General features: G+C 36.6%; 1 protein-coding gene across 11 annotated transcripts in view; it reads left to right on the top strand.

The window, feature by feature from the left end:
• Positions 1-22,502, top strand: part of LOC132096816 (histone-lysine N-methyltransferase 2C-like) — a 110,226-nt gene that overhangs the window by 31,224 nt on the left and 56,500 nt on the right. For 10 of the 11 annotated variants that reach the window (XM_059502441.1, XM_059502440.1, XM_059502443.1 and 7 more), the window contains exons 6-14: positions 7,893-7,990; positions 8,439-8,548; positions 11,783-11,945; positions 12,405-12,576; positions 14,589-14,703; positions 14,788-14,960; positions 15,087-15,370; positions 19,901-19,987; positions 21,541-22,238. In XM_059502441.1, the coding sequence (XP_059358424.1) occupies positions 7,893-7,990; positions 8,439-8,548; positions 11,783-11,945; positions 12,405-12,576; positions 14,589-14,703; positions 14,788-14,960; positions 15,087-15,370; positions 19,901-19,987; positions 21,541-22,238 (1,900 nt within the window). The remainder of the gene's footprint in view (positions 1-7,892; positions 7,991-8,438; positions 8,549-11,782; positions 11,946-12,404; positions 12,577-14,588; positions 14,704-14,787; positions 14,961-15,086; positions 15,371-19,900; positions 19,988-21,540; positions 22,239-22,502) is intronic. The other variant, XM_059502439.1, reaches the window with a different exon arrangement.

Below are 22,502 nucleotides of genomic sequence, written 5' to 3'. Positions count from 1 at the left end.
GTGTCTCCTAAAGCTATGATATGATTGTAGTACACTTCTGTTGGTATTAGTAGTATACGGTTGGTAGGATTTTTAAATGTTTTTAAAGAAGTCTCATGCTAGCTAAGGCTACATTTATTTGATCATAAATACAGTAAAGCCTGTATTATTGTGCAATATTATTAACATTTAAAAGTCTCTAAAATACATATTTATATATTTTAAAATATAATTTATTGCTGTGATGCAAAGCTGGATTTTCAGCATCATTACTTCAGTCTTTGGTGTCACATGATCCTTCAGAAATCATTCTGATATGCTGATTTGCTGCTCAAGAAACATTTATTATCAGTGTTGAAAACAGTTGTGCTGTTTAATGTTTTTGTGAAAACCGTGATTAAATTTTTTTGATAAATAAAAAGTTCAAAATAGCAGCATTTATTTTAAATAGACATTAATTAATTGAATTATTTTATATAGTTATAATCATTTAAAATAAATCTTTATTGTCGTGTTAATTTAATGCATGAAATAATCTAGCCTGTATTTTGTATGTTTGTTTAATCAATAAACAAATGCCATGTTTGAGCTGCATTTAATGGCATAGTGCTACAGCAATATCGTTTACGCGTTAAATAACGTGGTATCATGGGGATCCTGAGGCCTGCTCTTCATTCACAAAGGTGTGAACACGCACATGGCTGTTGGCTGTTTGCTTTTCATACGTGGCTCTCTGCGAGCTTTCTCCCCGAGCTGATCATTACCCTGCAGCTATTGGGAGTCACAGAGAGAGATGTGAGACGCCGGCCCCAGCGTGCGCTCAGCTCAACAAAGGGCCCTCTCCCTGCTCTCTCGCACAGCTGCCTAATTTGTCTTGGCTCTTTGGAGCCAATCAGCCGTCTCCCAGGGGCCCGTGTGACGTAATGTGCTGCCAGTCTGATGTTGGCGGTTGGCCAGCCCTGCTGAGCTTTGTCATCTGTGGGCTGCACTATCGAGCAGCAGGTCTGAATGTGGAGTGGTGAGACACCACGGTGGAAAGAGGCAGTTTTAAGGGAATTTCTGGATTGGTTCGTTTGCACCAGCATGATAGAAAATTTACATAGATTTATGAAATTGGTTGGAGAATATTGCCAATTTTTCAAAGGGCTTTTTTAATGACAATTCTTTTGAAAATTAACTGCATTTTTGTCCCCAGTTGTCCGTTTTTAATTATTATAATTATAATAATTATAATAATGTATTATAGTTATTATAATTATTAAGGATGCAACGATACCATTTTTTCAGAACCGATCCGATCCAGTACCGAAATTTCTGAGTATCTGCCGATACCGATCCCATCCGATACCAGCACAGTTTTTTTTAAATCAGTGTAGAATTTCTGTACTTCTCTGTGTTGACCTGATCATCACTCTTTGTGTTAATCACAATCTGCTACACTATCTATGACAAAAATACTATTATAAACTAGGTTATTATATAGGATAATTCAGCAGCAAAAGATACTCTAGATTTTAAAAAAATCACGGGCGCACAATAATTTTATAAAATCCAGTGAAATATTTTATTTACAAATAAAAGTGAATAAGTCTAAAATCTGGTAAAATGTTACACATTGCTCTTTGTGTTGTTGTAAAATACATTCATGAAAAAACAAGTATATACATATATATAGAAATATAAAAGATGTTTATTTTTAAATGTTTAGCACAGTAATAAAGGCAGCAGCATGTGATAGATAGGACAGAACAAGAAAGACTATTAATAATATTTGCACAGAAAAGTATTATAATACTAAAAGCGCCAATACAGAGCAGCACAGAGCGTTTATGCACATCCCGTGTGCAGAATGATGAGCTTGAAACAACACAGAGTCACAGTGCACAGGCTGCACAGCCCTCCAAGTCCACATTGAAAAGTTAGTACAACACACAAGCTGCTCGGCTCGAGTTCAGTTTGAGTAATGAATTACTCCGGGATATTGGTTTATTTTGACTCAGAGGGAGTGTTAGCCATGTAAAAAAAAAGTAAAGAATTTAAGTAATTTGTGGATTAATGCTTACTGGAGATGCAAACATTTTCCTTATTTTTACATTAAGATAACTTTTTCTGTCATCTGACACTCTCTTAAAGTTAATCTTTAAAACAATTAAAAAAGCAAATTGAATATCTCAAGATGAACATCCATTTTTCATACATACGTACATTATAATAATGTAAAGGCTAAATTCATTTGTAGCTTTAACAAAGATTTTAAAAAAGTTTTTAGCATGTAATTTTTAATTTATTTAGAGAAAATAGATTCATCAAACCATTCATTTATTAACTATAACATAATTATTGACATATTGGTATTTGCCTGAATTTTTATATTAGTGCGTCGCTACATTGGTACAAAGAAGAAAATGAAGCACCTTTACACATTTTCAGTACTGCTCAGTAGTTATTTACTGTCATCAGCTGAAATGTGTTTGTTTGTTTGTGTTGGTTTCCGTGATTGAGTTTGTTGGATAGTGTACATAATTTAATTGCTTTGATAGGTTATGCAAAATAGCATAAAACCCCATTTTTAGACGGTGATGACTGTGATACCAGTATTAAGCCGCAACACCGGTTACGTCACTTGCCCACCGCAGCACCGACCCCCACCGTCGTTTTGACTTTTATAGTAATAAAAATATTTTTGTACAATAAAGGAACAGACACTACAATTAAAAACTGCTCAATGCAGCGTGCCGAACGACAGTCGCATCACAGATCAGATTTCATTTCTCCAGTGAGGAGAGTGAGAAGAGCTGACTGACAAGAAAAGTGAGGTGAGACGGACAGAATGTGGTGGATGATTTAGTTTCAAAACAAGATGCAAAAGTACCTGTTTGGCAATATTTTGGATTTTGAAAAGCCTGTTGACTTTTGCCGTTTAAGTTTTTTTTTTAAACATTTGTTTCTTATTTAATTGGTTCCACATTGTTTGCCGATTTGTACTTTATTTAATCTTTGTGCCATTTATTTATTTTATTTGCTAATAAACGTTCTACGTCGCTTATTTATTTGGATATATATTATACATGTTTACTTAGCCTGTTTTCATTTTTGTATACCTGTTTAAAGTTTATGTAAGTTATTTTATATTAGGCATAGCCTGCCCTATAGCATGGTGTAATTTGTTGTTGCATTGAAGCGATTGATGCCGAATTGACTCTAATTCGAAAGTGAAGAAAAGATGGAAAATTCAAATGAGCAATTACTTTACGCCGAATTGACGCTATTTGAAATTGAAAAAGAAAATGCACATGCCACTTTTACAAGCTATTTAAAAGTGAAGGAAAGTGAAAAGAAGAGGGAATGCCCCGCCCCCACGGATAATTACCGGTGTTGTCACACGGCGATTAACTGGCGGAAAAATTCCTCATCGTCACAACCATACTTAGTAAAATAATCTGGCATGTTGTTCTCAGAAATTATATTTGGTATCATCTCCCATCTATTGTGGTGGGATTTCTCAGAAGCACACATTGCGTTTGAAATCACCGCTGACCCCTCGTATATGTCAGCCGTCCCAGCAGGTGGATAGAGGAGGGGTGTAATGAGATGCGCTGCTGTGATGGATGCTTTTTTGTCCCATGATGTATTTACGATGAGTCATTTCTGTGGAAGTGGTGAATCAATCAGCACCATCCCACACACACACACACCTAAATTAAAACGGCTGTGAGTCAAACCCCTTCCAGTGCCTGAATGTCAAGAATAAATGAACACTCTCCTGGTGCCGGTGGCTCATGATAGAGGGCCAGCAGTTAGACAGCATGTACACATTCATCTCACTCTAACCAGTCTGTATGTGCCCTAGAAAATAAGGGCTAGGAAACCTTTTAATTGAATTAAGTACATGATATGAACTTATTAATTAAGATTCAATCAACCACATTTTCGTGTATCATTATAATTAGTTAAAAGCCTAAATGTAGATGAATTTATAGACATGCACAATTTAAAGATAATTTACAGATCAATAATCATTTAATAGCCATTACAAAAACTTGACAATTAACATTTATTTGCATGTTACATTAAAAATGTATACACAGTACTTCATTTTTTTTTTTTTTTTACCAAGTCACCTAAGAAACATGCTAAAAGAATATTAAGCTCTTGGAGAATTGAAAGGGAACTATTAAGAATTGTAATAAATTATTTTATAGAAAGTAAATTTGGATCTGTACTATTTTAGATACTATTATAGGTTTATAAATATATATTCAGTTTTCTTGTTAATTTTAGTTTTAGTCATTTTGTTGTGTTTTTGTTATTTTTAAATATGTCTATAGTGTTTATACATTTTTATTACAGTTTTAGTAATTTGCTTTTAGTACACCAAGTTAAATGAAAAAATATACAATTTGCCTTGGAAATTTACTGAAATAAAATGAGTTCGTTTTTTATTATTATTATTATTATTATTATTATTATTATTATTATTATTATTATTATTATTTCAGTTAGCATACATTTTATTTGTTTGTATATAATCCAGGTGACTGTTACTTGATATGGCCAAATCATTTTTAGGTGTTAATGGAATTTATAATATTTGTATATGAATTAATGAAAGCTAATGCAGAGACCAATGACCAATTTCAGTGTTTTCTGCTCCTTATTCCATTATTAGTAGCAGATCTTTAAAGGCAGAGCAGCCAGAGACCGTTTGTTTAGGGATTAATTGGACTTGGATGCAGTTGGGTGATCTAATTTGATATCTGGCAGACTGACACTGTGCCATATTTTGTGAATAAGCTGTTGCCAGACCATTGAAAGGTTCTGTAAATGTTCTACATTCAAAGGAAACACATTTTGGAAAATCTCATCTCTGTGTTACTTGTTTTATGTGGCAGTGTGGCCGCACTGTTATTATTGTTACAGAAACTGTCCATTATTGCTTTTAATATGATGGTTAATCTTTTCATTAAATTAAATATAGAAAACATCTTAGGTTGTTAATGTTGACATCCTTTCCTAAAAACATGTCTTAACCAGGCGTTACATAACAAAGCACAAACTTAGTTTTTGTCCAAACTAGTTAGACTGCGAAAAACACAGAAAAATAAAACATTGATGCCTTTTTGGTTTCTATTTTAGATACATCATGCTGAATAGCTCCGCCCACAGCAAAATTTAAATCAACATACCTGTATATTAAAAGGGTAATTTGCACAAAAAAAGTTATATATTTGCCAAAAAAAAAAAAAACCCGTTGTCTGAGATGTTCCATTTCAGGGGGTGTCTCACTTAAGGCTTGTCAATAAAACTGCCACACTTCTGAATGGCTTACACAATTACATGGGTAACAGTATTAACACCCCCTCATTATTGCATGTGAGCAAGTGTTTTGAAAACATTATTCATATAAAACCCGTCATCTAAAGGCAAATTATTAAGAAATTGTTTACTTGTTCTTTGTGATGTAGCTGCTCTCAGATACAATAGAGTTGGCTGCTACATCTTTCAACAAAAGTTTCTTTGCAAACTCTCCATTACGCTTCATTTACAAGACAATCTGTAATAAAAGACTGTCATAAAATGCTGAACAGATGCTAACAAGCTGTTTAAAATGGATGTTGGTTTACTCTTCTATTTGTCCTGTTGTCGGGAGTAGTTCAAGTGCATGAAATGCATCATAAATTGTATACTGGATCTAGTATAGACAATGTCAGTGATGATAATGGTTTCGACATGATGCGACGCAGTGCTCATATCTGGTGTAAACGGGTTTCAGCCTGTTAAAGGAAACATTGGATGCCCAGTTTCCACAAGTTGGTATCCTATGAAATCATTTTCATTTGTTCCTAAATTCCAGTTCATTTTTTCCTAAATTCCATTTTTTCTTTTTCATTTTTTCTGGATTCAGTTTTTTTTCACTCCTTTTTAATATTTAATTTAAAGTTTATTCATTAAAAAGCATATCTAATTATTTAAAACCATGAAACTTATACATTTTCACATCAATTTAATAAAAGTTTAACAACAGTTACATGTTTAGGGCCTTATTCAATTTTTTCTCACCATATTTTTTTATTGTTACCAAATTCTGTTTTAGCAAGTCTATATTTATTTGAATGCATAAAACAACTTATTTTTTCCCCTCCTTTTTTTCCCTTAAAGTAGCCTTATGTTGTTTTTTCCAACATAAGAAATTCTGTGTTGTGCATTTACATTTTTCTGGTTATCAAATCAGGGCATAAAACATTAATTTCATTTATCTTTTAATTATTGAAAATAAAGCAAACTTAATTTTTTTGGCAAACAAAGGGGATTTACTGTTAAAATGAAAACATGGTAGAAATGTTGTTTCATTATTCCTTAAAAAATAATGTTTGTTTCATTTTAGTAGTAGTAGTTGCCTATGTATTCTACAAAAAAATAGACTTCAAATCAAGCCAGACTTTTATTTTGACGGGCTGCCATGAATACCTTTACAGTTCTGTGTATGTGATATGACGCTAGTTTTACCCAAATCAAACTGTCAAATGATCATGAAGTGTCTCTCAGAGCAGTTCTGGAGATGTTGTTTATGTGTTTTCGTCCTCATTTAGTGAGACGGCAGTCGCTGAAATCACCGCGAGCATCACACGCTCTTCAGTATATGTGTAGTAAATTAATCCGCGCGACTGTGCCAATCATTAACAGAGACATGCAGAACATGCAGGATTCATATTTAAATAGACTTTTGTGGCTTAATAGTTACAGATAATAGTCCATATCACAATTTAAGTGTAAAGACCTTCTTTTGATTAATTGATTCAAAATTTGACAAATTCCGTGATATTCCATGTTTAACTGTGTATTCCATTTTTATGACTGGATTCCGAGATTCCATCCGGGTTTTCCGAATATGGCATATGACAGCATAGATCCCACAACATCCAAACAAGGATCATTTTGGGAGCTTATTTTCATAAATGCTTTTTTATACTGCCAAAAGATAGGAAAATTTGATTTCTTATGTCATGACCCCTTTAAAGGTCACTAAATGGAAAGGCAAAAACAATGTTTTAAAAGGGAGTTGTCTAGTCGACTAAATGGAACTGCAGCTGCTAGTTGACATTGGAAATAATAGGCAACTAGTTGAAATGTAGTAATTTTAAAGATTTTTTATTCATTTTTATTTTGCATTTTTGCCTTTATTATGATAAGACAAATGAGAGCTGACAGGAAGTAAAGTGGGATAGAGATAAATGCAAGAGTTTTCTTAGTGTCACTTGATGAGTGCTCAGGGAAATGTCCCTTTGTAAGATGAGCAAGGAGTGGGAGTGTATTTACCGGTTTAGAGGGGGAACATTATGAATAAACTGACTTACCTCAGAAAGGTTTCATTGACACTTTTTTCTCATGTTATCTCCATATATTGCCTAATATTAATGTTCCTGTGGCTCAAGTGGTAGAGCATTGCGTTAGCACTGCAAAGTTGTAGGTTGATTCCCAGGTAACACATGTTAGGTAAAAAAATGTTAGCCTGAATGCACTGTAAGTCACTTTGGATAAAAGCATCTGCTAAATGCATACATTTTATTTAATGTAATTTTTATAAAATAGTGCTGCTGTTTAAAAGGGTAACCATGGTAACTGCTATATTTCTGCTTGTCCAAAAGCGCCACCTACTGTCAGTAAATTTTCATTTGTAAATTTTCATTTTAATTTATCCCGTCTGCTGTTTTTGTTGCCACCAATGTTGTAAATTTTAACCGTTTGATGGGAAATAAAATCAGTTTGGATTATAAATGATATCTAAGGATAATAAGATATCTAGGTTTATTCAACCCCTGTCTAACACCGGTCAGTCACACAGATAATCTTGGTTAGGATGTGGTGTGAAACGAATCTGGATGACCTGTAATCAGTCTGTCTCTGTCCTGCAGTGTCGAGGCTGAGGAAGGAGGAAGCAGATTATTGGACGAGCTCCGCCACGTGGGTCTGCCAGACGACATTGACGTCCGAACACTCTTTGATGAGTCAGGTAAAAACTTGTTGCAAACTTCACTGAGGCACAGGCAGAGGAAAGCCAACTGCAGAAAAGATGGAGTCTAGACTGTAATTTACAGTGTTTCTTTTAAGTAATAGCAGAAAGACAGATATTAAATAAAAAAGTGCAATTCCTATAAAGAAACCTTACATTTTTTGCTCTCTCATATCAAGCTGTTGAAGTCCATTTTAATGTTTAATGTTAATGTTCATATTACTTCCACGGATTGTACAGAGGATGATTTAAAGAAGTTAAAAACACAGCCTGAAACTAGACAGTGTAGTCAGACACATCACACTTACTTGAGGTGAGGAACTGAAATTGTTAGTCCAGTAAAATGAACTTGAATGGCTGTTCTGCCAATAACAGTTGAAATGATGAAATTTTCCTGTAAAGATCCCATGCCATCTTCTGACCCCGTTCCCCTTCCTTGTGTTTACAGGTCAGTGCTGGGCTCATCAGAGCTGTGCGTTGTGGTCGAATTTTGTGTGTCCAGCGGAGGATCAATCACTGCTAAACGTGGACAAAGCCATCCACTCAGGGAGCACAGAGGTATGCTGGGATATCTCTGGTTTAGCTGACGTTTATCTTAGCTTAAGCATGTGCAGACTCGTGAATAAAGTAATGACTGTAAACTTTATGCAAATATTACATCACCTCAGTGAAGTACTTGAAAGGCTATGCAAATGAGGGTTAAAATGCTCAGCTCTCTTAATGGCTGCATGAAAGTGCTTTTTTTTCTGTCTTTTCCTTTTTGCTGATTGACCATAATGTGTGTATTTTCATTTTATTCACGGCAGCTGTCTTTCCTGAAACTGTTTTAAGATTTAAAGGCTATTTTTCATCTGTAGACCTTTGACGGAATGTTAAAAGTCAGCCTAAAAACAAAAGCAGAGCATCTTATACAAATACACACCCAATGAAGAAGAGAAACAAAAAATGAAATACTGTAAAAGACATGATTCCACATGGAAACCGCACTAAAATACAATAATAGGAAGTTATCTAAACAAAATATTGTGCTACATATGAGGTAAGGAAGATAGCGACAGGTTAAAAGCCTTTACCAAATGAAATATATTTTACCTTATTTTAGTTTTTTACAATGTACATACATTTCCATGTACATACTATATTCCTGTGCAGGCCTAATTTTTAATTACATCTTGTTTAATATCACCTGATAAGGTTTTGGGGCTCTTCATATACCTGCTGACTGGTTTCCCATGCTGCTGTTTCTGTGAAAGGCTAGAGCTGGAGGGGAATCGAACTGGCAGCTAAAGGTCGTAGCTGATCAGCTGTCAAATAGAAAAGGTCACGGCACTCAAAGGACTGCGACGTCATCGGCTTCATCACTTAACGCCCCCCGTGCAGCGCCCCTCTCCAATCACATTCCTAAATGGCGCTCTGCCATTTGATCTCATGAATTAACAGCAATGCATCATTTAATAGTAAATGCTATTTCAGGGCTAAAGAAATACGTGTGAATTGAGTGTTCATGTAGGTGGCTCATCAGATTGAGTGGAATGGCTCTTAGATGGATGTGCATAAATCACGCAGCACTCCATTTGACCGCACACTTAACGCAATCCATTTGCTGTAGGTGCGTAACAAAATTCACAGTTAACAAGATGCGGATAGCAGCTGTAAACATGAGGGCTGACGGAGTGTCACATCTGGACTCGTCTCACAGACTGGACTCCTCTGGTTTCTGAGCAGCTCATTAAGCATGACGATGGACAGAGACGCAGAACAGATCGATTCGAATAGAAAAAGGAACTCTGGCCTAGTGCTGGCGTTCAGAGGGAAATACTTGCGTGTTTTCAGGAAGCCGTTATGGGTTGCAGTTATACTTTATGCCAAATGGAACCTAACATTAGGGAAGAGTACAATTAGATCACCTGACCCAGGAAATAACCTGTCATGTCTTTGTTACTCTGATATGCCACTGTAGAGCTGAGTTGCGTGAAGAATTGCACGCCTTTGCTGTCCCTTGATATTTATTAGGAATCGTCTATCTAGTAGCACAGGTTTGAAAGATGATGTAATTCGCAGTGAGGCCACAGTGACAGTGGTTTTCACAATTCTTGTGTGTCTTGCATGCTCCAGCTGCTGGGTTTTGGCAGTGGTTGTTAATGGCTGCGGGCTGATGCAGGTTCTTGATGAGGGTATAAGTGAGTATTCTGAGTCGTGTTGGCACAAATGTTGCTTTTTTGATTATGAGTTTTCAGAACTGTTTCAGTACTCATTGTACTGATACAGCATTCCCAGTTGCGCTTTCTCCCTCTCTTTTCTTTCCGACATCAAGGTGACTCACACTGCAGTGTGTGTGCATTATAGTTTATTGTGCTTCAGAGTGGAGCGCGTCACTGTCTTCTCACATGCAACCAGATCAAGATCCAGTGTTTTCAGAACAGCTCTGTTAACAGTAAATACAGTGAACTCTATCTCTGCATGTGCATTTGGGAACAAAGTATGCACCAGCTACATTTTATTTTCACAGTCCAATCAAATTTTTTTTTGCGGACATTTCTGTTTTGCTTTATTATTATTTTATTTCTAATTGTCGTTTTCGTGATTTAAGTACTTCATCCTCAACATGTTTGTTTCAGTTAGCATTTCTAATTTCAATGTAAGTTTTTAATCTTATTTTTATATTTTATTGTTTTTATTTCAGTTAACAAAACTATTTAAATAGTTTTAGTAAATAATAACAACGCTAATAATAATAATCCCTCTAAAAGCTACAAGGTATGAAGAATTTCAGGCGGCAGGATTTCAGTTTCACCTTTAAAATGGTGAAAAGTAAAGTAACCATGATACTATTTAAATGTTATGGCCTTAATTTTGTGGCAAATGTTTCCCCGTTGTATTAAATATTGATATTTTTTCGAGGTATAATATCAGAAGTACCAGTATTATGACAACACTAATGCTGCGGGTTTGACAAGTATAATGAAAAGTGTGGTAAAAATAAAATGACGATGAGAACATGACTGTTGACAAGGGATAGTTGAAATAAAATGAAAATGTACATTTACTTTGAAGTATGATAAGATTTACATATGATAAAAGTTTGGTAAGTATGGACTAGAGATGAATTGCTGAAAACATTCATTGTTTGTACGTTCTGTCCGAGTTGTTTTATCTCCCAGTTCACTAAAGGAATTATTCAAATCTGTATAATGGCCTCCATAAAGACCCAAATTAGTGATGCACAGCACAGTTCCCAGTTCTGAGAACATTTCTATGGAGAATGCAGCAGATTACTGTAATCTGCTGTACTTTACTGTGACTGAATCATTCTCATTCACACACCTGAATCTGCTCTTTCATACGCAGAAAGTGCACTTGACTTGCTGCACATCTAGATGACGATGACTTCATTTCAATGCACGGTGCTGAGATACTGCGCACAACTGTTTCGTGAATTGGCCCTCTTGTCTGTGGTTTGTGGGAGATTACAGGCATGATGGGATAATTACACATCCGTCAGTCTGTCATCATTGTGGTTTATGTCACAGCTCTCCCTAGCTGTTAGTTTGACCACAGTCATTACACTGTCAGCATTCATGTCTCATTGTATAGATTTGTTTGGTTTAATATTAGTGGCCAGCTTTAATGTTAATTATGTGACGAGCAGTTAATGCATGTGAGGTTTCAGTTAAGGACTATAGACGGTGTTTAAAATAATTGATGGTCCTCTTTTAACATGTTTAAACATCAAAATTGGAGTCTGCTTTGTCAGTGTCTCATCAGTTGTGTTGTGACTCTTTTCTTTTATAGCATTGTGCATATTGTAAGCGCCTTGGAGCATCCATCAAGTGCTGTGAGGAGGGGTGTGATCGCTCATACCATTACCCCTGCGCGGGGGCCGCTGGCACCTTTCAGGACTTCAGGAGGCGCTCTGTCCTGTGCACAGAGCACATTGAGCTGGCCGTCAGCAAATGTGAGATTCAGCTTTATTTTTTGGTCTTTTTATGCACTCTTTCAAAGCGAGACCTTGATGTGCAAAAAAAATTGTCAGTCTCCATACCCCTGTTTAAAAAGAGCATTGATTAATACTCAACTCAATACCCAACTCAATTTCATACACTGTCATTGGAGAGTTCAAAAGAGACATTGAAAATACTTTTTTTAAGTACATATACATAAAGTACACAGTACATATTGGTTTTCTGGCAATATTATTAGAGGTTTTTTTTATTTGTCATATCAATACTGGATATTTAATTGGATGATTAGTATAATTAGTTATTTAATTAAATTATAAAAGTAATTGTAAATGGGATTAGGTCATGTAAAGTGGGAACAATGTGCATTAATAGTTCACAAGTACATTAGGACCATGGTTTTAAATGGGAAATGAGGTGCACATTGATTTTCCGCTCATCTTTCTTTCTCTCAGTTGAAGAAGAGGCGAACTGTATATTGTGCGACAGCCCCGGGGATCTCCTGGACCAGCTTTTTTGCACCAGCTGTGGGTTGCACTACCATGGCATGTGTCTGGACATCAGCGTCACTCCTCTGAAGAGGGCAGGCTGGCAGTGCCCTGAGTGCAAAGTCTGTCAGACATGCAAGTGAGTTACAGCCAAGCTTTGCCTTTTATTCTTCCCAGTCTATACAGCGTGTCTGCACTGTTACTCATTCCTCAATAGCTCATCTTTATTTTGCTCATGCATCCTTTGAGGAATTTCTGTAGAATAAACAGACACCTGCTCACGTCTCATGTGGGTTTAATTTATAGTCACTAATTAGACAAATTAAATGTATATAAAAATCTGTGGGGTAACATTCAGAGTTAAAAAACTGCAGCTGTGGTTGCCAGAACTTTACTATAAAAAATACAGTATCAACATTTTATCAACCTATTGAAGTACTAAAATCTCTTTTTTATTTTTATAATACACATTGACAACCATCAAAAACACACATGGTAACAAGAGCCACATGATGAATCAAAGCTCATCACACATAGCTTTTGCACGAACATGAGGTAACTAGTAATATATAGAAGATTCACACAGTGTCATGCACACAAATACTAAACACCATCATGGTGGCACAAATAACACAAAATTAATGCAACTTTTAACTTAATGACATACAACGTGACAAACTATAATGTACCTAACTGATAAGAAAAAAACTAAGACAAAACGGTTACTTATGTGAAAAGCCATCAAATGTGAATTCTGGGAATTTCACTGTAATGGGAGTCAGAATACCTTTGTTGTTGCACAGATTTTACAACAAGATTAAAGTGCAAACCTCAAGATGGTTTACGCAAAACAAAATATATATTTAAAAATATATCTTGAAAAAAATATTATTTGTTTTTCACTTACAAAAAAAAATATGTAAACGTAAGAAAATTTAATTACAAAAATTACATTAACCTGTTAGCCAGCACCAGAAACGCGGGCGTCCTGAACGCCCCTAAACTTGCACGTGTCAGTGATTACGAATAGATTAAATGAAATGGGACAAATTTAATCTTGACAAACTATGTATCATTATAAAGATCTAAGCCTCAAGCATCGACGACAGATCGCTGTTTTTCAATGGAAAGCTTATAAAGACTGTATTTGCTACATTTGTGTAAGCAGTACACATAAAAACATGAACAATGGAAACGCTGTACATACCAGATCCGTCGTAATAACAAATCATAAACACATCCACAGCTGAAAATCCCGGTTTAGTCAGGAAGGTAAGGGTCCACTGAACGACATCTCATGAAGCATGTTTAGTCCAACGAAGCAATAACTTTGTAATATGGATCATAATTCCTTTGTTTACGTTTCAGTTCTTCAGCGACAGAACTGTTTGCGTCCGTTATGGAATAACTCACGCTCAGAAACTGCGTCTTGGTTGTAAAAAAAATTCATGGTTTTGCAGCATATAGTGTTACAAACAGAATGAGACAATCCACCGGGGGAAAAAAATGAATGAAAGATTTTGGCGCTCCCTCGTGACGCGCTCTGACGCACCTGTCAGCTGATGGAGGCGGAACTTATAGCGATCGCCTTTTTCTTCGTTTGTTCTTTGTTTGACACAGCCAGATAATTTCCATAATGACAAGCAGAATCTACCAAGAGCAGCACAAATTACCGCATGCTTTAAGACATGCTTTTTTAGGCATTAAAAAATGGCACAAATACCAGTAATCTGATGAGCGCAAACATTAGTAAAGCATGTTGCTTGATTCATTTTAATACTCTCCTCCCATAAATTTTGCGTCTGAAAGGGAAACTCCAAGAAATGCATAATAAATAAATAAATTAAATAAATTTCAGGCGCAAAAATAACTTTGTTCCATGCTTTTTCAGTGTTAATTCTTTACTATGCATCTTTAGTAAATCCTGACAGTACTATTTTAATGCCAAAAGGTGGTTTGCGCTGGCACAAACTGTTAGTAAATCTATATTAAGGGAACTTACCATTAACCAATGAACAGATTTTTAAGCACAACATATTTTTCCATTAAAATTACAATAATTTTTTACCGTGTAGGAATGTATTCATTAAAATAAAATGATGCATTGGTAGAATTCATTAAATTGATTGATTGTGTCCTTGTATTTTTCAGGGAGCCTGGAGAAGACACTAAAATGCTAGTGTGCGATATGTGTGACAAAGGCTATCACACTTTCTGCTTGCAGCCGGCTATGGACTCTATCCCCACTAACGGCTGGAGGTGTAAGGTATGGGCAGCTCTGAGAGACATTGTTATCATAATGTCCCATTTCTTGATTGCAGTATAGCTAATCGTAGCTGTGTGTTTGTAGAACTGCCGGATGTGTGTTCAGTGTGGCACCCGGAGCAGTGATCAATGGCATCACAACAGCCTAATGTGCCAAAACTGTGGCGATCAACAGGACACCACCGTTCCCTGCTCATGTCACAGCGACGTAGATCCTGATGTCCACAAAGACCTGCTTTCTTGCCATCAATGCAAGAGGTTAATTTCCATCGCAAATCTGTAATTTAGATACAAGTAGCAGTTACACATCCAGAAAGTCCATATCTGGAACCTAGTTTTGGATGCAGTGAAAACGTGACTCACTGGCTGTTTCTTTTTCTTCAGGTGGTTCCACCCAGCATGTGAGCATCCAGGTCACGCACATCCACAGTCCAAAGAAGATCACATATGTTCCGTCTGTAGAAACGCCAGCTTTGAATCAGATCCTGTGCGTGCGGATGCAGAAGAAATCCAGACAGAGATTCAGTCACACGTGGACGTTGAAGAAAACGCACAGCCAGTTTCATCAAACGATTTAGAGCCTGCCAAAGTTCAAGACGCAGAAACTCACCAGCCTGTCAGCGAGATGCCGAGTGAAGAGAAGCAACTAGATGAAAAACAAATGATGGGTAAGACCAATAATTTCAGTGCCTGAAGTATCATTCTTGGAAGAATTAACCCATTGCTTGTGGGATTTAGGGAGTTTTTCTTACACTCTCAGGAAAGAGGGTATAAATTCTGTCATTTTAAGATTAGGTTTTATTCTGGTCAATAAAAAAAATCAGGCATAAATAAAACTGATACTAGTAAAAATGTAAAAAAATTTGTTGAAATCTTGAAGCCATAGAAAGAATGGCTTTATAATATAATTTACCTTTATTTATTAAAGCAGTCACAAGTCATTAGATTTCGAGTCTGAAACTTAGAAGCTATAGAAAGAACATAATTTGTCACACTTTATTTTAAGGTCCAATTCTCATAATTTACGAACCATTAACTATGACTTTTGCCTCTATAAATTCCTAATTTGCTGGTTATTAATAGTTAGTGAGGTGGTTGTTAAATTAGGATTAGGGATGTAGAATATGGTCATGCAGAATATGTGCATTACTCTTAAAAAAAGTTTTAAGAATAAGAATCTGGATATTGGTTCCAACAGAAGTACTGTTTAGTGTAAAACATGTTGAAGATTAGTGAGCAGGCTATTTATTCAACATACTGAAGCATCTCCTTCATTGACATCCATTAAATAATATTCTCTTTCACTGTGTACCCCCAAAGCCAAAGCATTAGCGTTACGCTTTTTTTGGCTAAAGATTGTAGGCTTGCTTTCCACTGGCTTTGCTAGAACTAAACTGCGCTGGAAGTTGGCTTGTCCTAAAGGATACATATTAGCATCTTAAAGGTACATATAATTACCTAAAGTGTACATACTAGTACTTTTTGAAAGTGTACTACCCCAGTTACAGCTTTTTACTGAAAGTGCGTTATATAAATTTACAGATTGGCTGCTTTCTTATACCTGTTTTTGCACGGCCCAACAACTCTAGTTAGCCTTAGAATGAATCAACTTTTTTAAAGGGAGATTTTTGGATTGGTTTCTGACAGATTTTTGTGGTTTTCAAATGGAAAATTCTAAGGCTTTATTTGATTTTAGTGTCTTGTTAGCTTGGTTGTGGGTTTGGTGTCTTTACCGTTCACTTACTTTCAGAGTGGTCCAATAGCTGTGAGTTCAGCCCGGAGTCTTTGAAACATGAAGACAGAGGTTGCTCTGTGAAGCACCCCAGTCCTCCAGGCCAAAAGTTGCTGAAGTGGAAGACTAGGCCAGAGCATCCCATAGGCCCACATGCCTCAGATCTGTCTGGATTAGTCTGGACTTTTCTTGAGGAAAGAGGTATTTGAAACTTTTTTGCCTGGGGAAGGCAGAAAGTCTCTGAAAGTGTTGCTTATGTGCTTTCGAATATCTGGTGATTCATTGAAAAAGTTCCTTATTAGTGAAAAATGGCAATTACTCACCCTCATGCCGTTCCAAACTCGTATGATCTTCCATGTGGCGCGATTCAATTTTCAACTTGAAGACTGAAGACCAACTCACTTTGCAGATCCCCAGGAAGTTTTACATTCCTGTCAATCTCCTCCATGTGTAATATACCATCATGGCTTTGTGTTCAACCGGCTTTGGGTATGCAGTGCATTAACACCCTGCTGTCACTGTACAAATGTTCAGCACAGTGTCAGTAACTCGATTCCCCAACCTTTAGGGGAACAGCTGCTCACAGGCATTTTTAGCATTATGTGTCCTGGTGCAAATCTCTAGATGCAGAGGTGACAGATCTGGCCTCATCCCACACTGGGTTCATGGTTATTTAGGGTGCCAAAGGGCGCCCTGAACATGTGTGCTTGTGTAGCATGGTATGCTGTTGCTGTAAGTTGAAAAGGTTCAACAGAGAAGAAACCCAAACCCAGGTCTGATTTCAGCCTGTGCCTCCACAGGTCCCTTTTTGTGTCTTGCTTGGCTTAGAACCACAGTATGTTTCCATTATCAGCCTCAGCACCTGCATGAGGACTTGTGACAGCTGTAGGTAAAAATCAGGAGGAAAGGTACCAGTTATGCCATGCTATTTTAGTATTTCTCTCTCGTTTCTCCTTAAAATTTAATTTATACTCTACTTGCATGCAGTTGATATTAAATAAACACCAGACCTCCTTTTCAAATATACTTAGTGCAGATCCTTGATGTGAAGCCAAGTTCTGAAGATGTCCATCACACTACTCAAACAGACCAAACTTTATAGTAGGATTGGGCATTTAGGGTCTTATAAAATCCATTAGATTTTTCCCCAAAATTAAATTTTTCCTGAATTCTGTTTAATGAAAATAACGTTGAATGAAACGCACTCATTACATGTTAACATTTGAAACTACTGCACAGCAGATCTTGCATACTTGTATGAATTAAAAATGTATAAAATGTTGGTATAAATTAGTGGTCGACCGATATATCACCAATTTGGCATTTTTCAAAAATCGGCACACAGTGCTCACATTCTCCCTCTTGTTTACTGTTGTTATTAACAGTTCTGTCTAATATGGATAGAAGTCTGTCTAATAATCAGATAGAACGGTTAAACAAAGGAACTAATGCATACAAAAAGTATTATAATGATTGCTTTTATTTTCTTAGTAATAGAAAGGCAAACATTTTAATACTTTCTCATTTGCCGTTAGGGCTGGGCAATATATCCGGTTTGTAGGATATATAGATTTTTTCTTCATAAGCGATTTGATGAGGCGATACCATTTATATTGATATACAGTAGATTGATACAAGCGCATCTGAGAATATAGTGGAGGACACAGACTGAGCTACTGCGGAGAAAGTGCACAATCCAGTTTATTCTTAACGTGACAAGTTTCAAGGTCTTTAAAAACTGGTCAGACATAGTTTATAGTTTCGCTTCGCAGTAGTTTAAGCAGATCGGCCCGTCATATGCTCTGATAGGAAGGCTGTGTGTGCCGCTGTCAGAGACATTAGGCTACTCGCGCAATTTAATGTGTTTGAGATGTGCTGTCTTCCTGAATGCATAACTTATATTTCACAGATATAATCGGTCGACCAGCGACCACTAGTATAAATACTATTGTAGAGTACAATGTAATTCTGTTTTGGATATAATTTCTGAATATTTCGTAGAAATAAAATCTCTTTCAATATACTTTTCTTTGTTTATTATTTTTATCAATATCATGGATTTATTTTTGTCAAGAAATATTAATATCAATTTATTGCCCAGTCCTAATCTAATATGCACTATGACAGCTAATTTAGTAAAGAACTGTATTTAAATATTTTATTTATTTATTTATTTTCATGTTGAAATTAGTTACTTGGCAACAGGTGGTGATGTGGATGGCTGCTTCGTTTTTGGGTGAACTATCCCTTTAACTAAACAAAAAATGTTGATAAGTAATGCCCAAATATTTAGCTGAAATATAGTTAATGCATCACCATCTTAATAAATTAAAAACTAAAACACAAAAAACAAAATTCAGTTGGTTTGCTGAAAGTGAATTTAGGCAACACAACATTACAATGTACAGTATGAAATATTGATATTCTGAGGATTATATTTAACACTGTTTGAGTAAGTGTTGCATGACAGCAAAAGTGAACTAAATGTAAAAATAGAGGAAATGATTATATCTGATAATCCCTGATACCATTAAATGAAACTAAAATCTAACATTGGTTGATAACTGGTATGGTACCAATATATTGTGCATCCAAACAAAAACAATAAAAAGTATGGCATGCCGTTTAAATGAGTCCACTTACATCTTGACATCAGCTATGTTTTTTTCTCAATATGTCTGATAATGAATAGGGTGCATTGCCATCTTTTTTTCTTTTAATGTCTTCTATTACCCAGAAGTGACTTCGTCTGACATAACAGGCCATACGTAGCAATTATCGCTTCTTTCTGTGATTAAAAGATGTGCTGAATAACCAGACGTGCGAGTCATTATCACATTATCTTCTCTCCATTATAGCAGTCACCAGTCCAGATCAGAATCATGATGTATCTCTGCTCTTCTGATTAGAAAGAAGAAACCTGCCCTTTAATTACCTCAGAAGTGCTGAGCTGATGTCAGCCGCGCCGGACGATGGTCATTTAGTCTTCTGTGATTACGTGATTTCTCTAATGGCTGGTTATCTCTTCCTAGAGGAGAAATGAGGTGATTTATCTGATAAGGCTCTCAAAATCAATGGATTTAAGTGCTTGAGGGGGAAATTTGTTGTTCCAGACATGCATTTAACAGAAGAGAATGACGTTATAGACAGTAAGAGGACAATAAAGCATGTTAGAGTTTAGTCAGAGCCACAAATCAACAAGAAGACAACACTGGATGAATCCACCTAATTAAAGGCGTAGATTACTTTCAGTACTTGTGTACTGCTCAAAGCCATTGTATTCTCTTGAGCACAATGTTTTCTGGATAGCACACATGCTGTGTATGTGCCTGTGTTCACACTTGCACTTTTCTACTCTGTTGAGTTGTTTTTCCAGTCCTGTAATTATTTCCACCAGTGCTTGGAGCAGTATGTGTTACATAACACAAGTGGGAACTGTCTATTGACTTTTTCCCCCCTCCTCTAGAAATTGGTGCGGATGCTAGTGGCGATTTAGCCAAGCCAGAGTACGGCGAGACCTCAGACCACAGCGCGGAAAATGAGCGGACTTCAGGTACTTCCAGTGACACATACACCGTTCATGTTCTCAAAGATGCTCTTATCTTAACCATAACCACCATTCATGGAAATGTCCGTTTTAGGGGATTTTCAAAACAAGTGGTTTGGAATATGTCGAAAAATATAGTTTTCCTCTGACAGTTTGATGAACATTTGACAACAACAGCTGAAGACACTCATCTTCCACAAGCAATTAACTAGTCCACAGCCATGAATCTTAAAATTCAATCAGCATTCACATCCTATTTTATTTCTATAACTTGACACAGTCAGGGCAGGATATTCACAAACAGACATGATGGGATTTTATACATTTGGATTGGGTCATGAAAAGTGGATGTTGCGTATTGGCAGCCAACAAAATACATTTCTAAAGTTTTTCATTATCAAGATTTTTTGGTTAAAATCAATATTAATGTTTTAGATCATTATCTCTTTCCTTGTTCCCCACTCCCGTTTGCTCTAATTTTAGAGCCATTAAGCCAATATATTAGTGGTGTCAAAATTAGGGCGTTAACATAGACGATAAAATTTTCCAGTGTAACATGTTTTTTTTAACACAATTAAGGAAGGGGCGGGGCTTGGTTTGTCCACCCCAATCACAACTACTAAAGACGTCTGTTGATTTAGATGCTGGACATCTTTATAAACACATTTAATGGGAGACTTTTCAGACGAGTGCGGAAACTGTAGAAGTAACGACGCAGCTTCAGTAGAACAACAGTGAACTGCGGTCAGATGAGATGTTGTCAGGCCATATGTAGTAAAAACGAATCTTCCCGTCCTGTCAGCCGTTATACTGTGCTCGTAGTGCGCGGACTTCAAGTGCACGCACAAATGTGCCGATGCGCACTGTTTTAGGCTATATTAAAGAGCTGTATCATATACAAACCCAAAGTTTGTTATGTATGTTATGTCGCAGTTTTGTCGTCAGTTCAGTCATGAAGTTACAAAAAGGCATGGAAGCTGCCTTAAAACAGTGCATGTGAGTATTTGTTATTCATGAGTCACATTAAAGCAGGATCAGATCCGTGCAGTATCAGTCAAGTTCAGCTCATGTGTTAGTTTATCTAGGTCAACCAAACTAAACTTTTAGGAGTTCTGATAGAGACATCACATTTTTAATACCTTTTCCAAACACTTCCTATAGCAGCATTTTACAGATTGGGATAGAATGATATCACAATATATATGGCAATTATTTTTTTTTAATTTACAAATAATCAGTTAACTCTCTCAATCAGTATGAGCTTTTATGATACATTAGTCATAATTCATGGCAGGATTAAAATTCTATTTTAAATATTTTTGGATGTAGTATATGTCAGCTTCCCAAAAGTATTTCTGCAATCCTATTCAAGCAATAGTAAAATAAGCCCAAGTGGCTAGAACAATGTTCTTATTTGTGAAATCATAACAATATGGTTGCTATTTTTTTTTATTATATATAATAATAACATTATGGTCAAATTTTGCCCTCTGACCTACAGTGGAAAATCCCTGTGTATTTTGTACATCTCATTTTGAATGTTTTTCTGCTTCTTGCAGTTGCATCTCCTCAGGAGACAAAAGGTCCTGAATATTCAGAGACACATGAGCAGAAACTGGATTCAGCTCCAGAGACGTCCACAGTCCAGCAGCTTGTGTCATCCCTCGAACCAGAGGAGTCTCCTGAGACGTCAGCTGCACTCACAGAAAACGTCTCCCAGAATGAGGATGACAGCAAGCCCTGCCTGGAGGAGCAGAAAACCAACCTGTCACCCACCAAAGAGCCAACTCCAGCCTCTACCTCCCATGAGGAAGAACCCATGGAGGTTTCCTTCACAGAGGATCCTTCCACAGTGGCTCGTGGAGTTACTGTAGAGCCTGAGGTTAGTACTGCTGAGACTACACCAGGAGTTCAGAGCCAGGAGGAAACGGATGTTATGGTGCAGCAGCGCGACATTATTTCCGAGAGCCACTCACAGGAAATGGACATTACTATGGATGGTGATGAGCGATATTTGGCCAAGCTGAGTTCTCTGGTGGAGGAGAGGACGTCGTTACAGCAGCCTCCATGCAGACAGCCCGAGGGTTTGCCCTCAGTTGGGCATGAGGCGTCCCAGCTCCAGCTCCAGGCTGTCTCAGGACAAGCCATCAGCAATGTGCCTTCATCCACCTTCATACCATTCACTCCAAAAATCGGCATGGGCAAGCCGGCCATCTCTAAGAGGAAGTTTTCACCTGGAAGACCCAGAGTCAAGCAGGTCAGTCATATACTTAATGATCAATTGTGTGTTGGTTTATTTAATCTGTTGCAGATTCCTGTATAGTTCTAGGTTAATTGATAGGTATAAGGCTTTGTTCAAACAAAAAATAAATATTGGCAGATTTGGCGTGTCCGACTTAGTTCTATTCCGTTATTTTACACAATTTTGATTTGATTTCTTGTAATTTTCAGTATTTTAATCGCATTAAAGTAGTTAATATCTCACAGTTTGACTTTTTATCTTACTTTATCATAATTGCGA

Source organism: Carassius carassius, chromosome 20, assembly GCF_963082965.1.
Source record: "Carassius carassius chromosome 20, fCarCar2.1, whole genome shotgun sequence".
NCBI lineage: Eukaryota > Metazoa > Chordata > Actinopteri > Cypriniformes > Cyprinidae > Carassius > Carassius carassius.
Note: the sequence above shows the minus strand (reverse complement) of the source record. Positions and strands in the feature narration are given on the sequence as shown.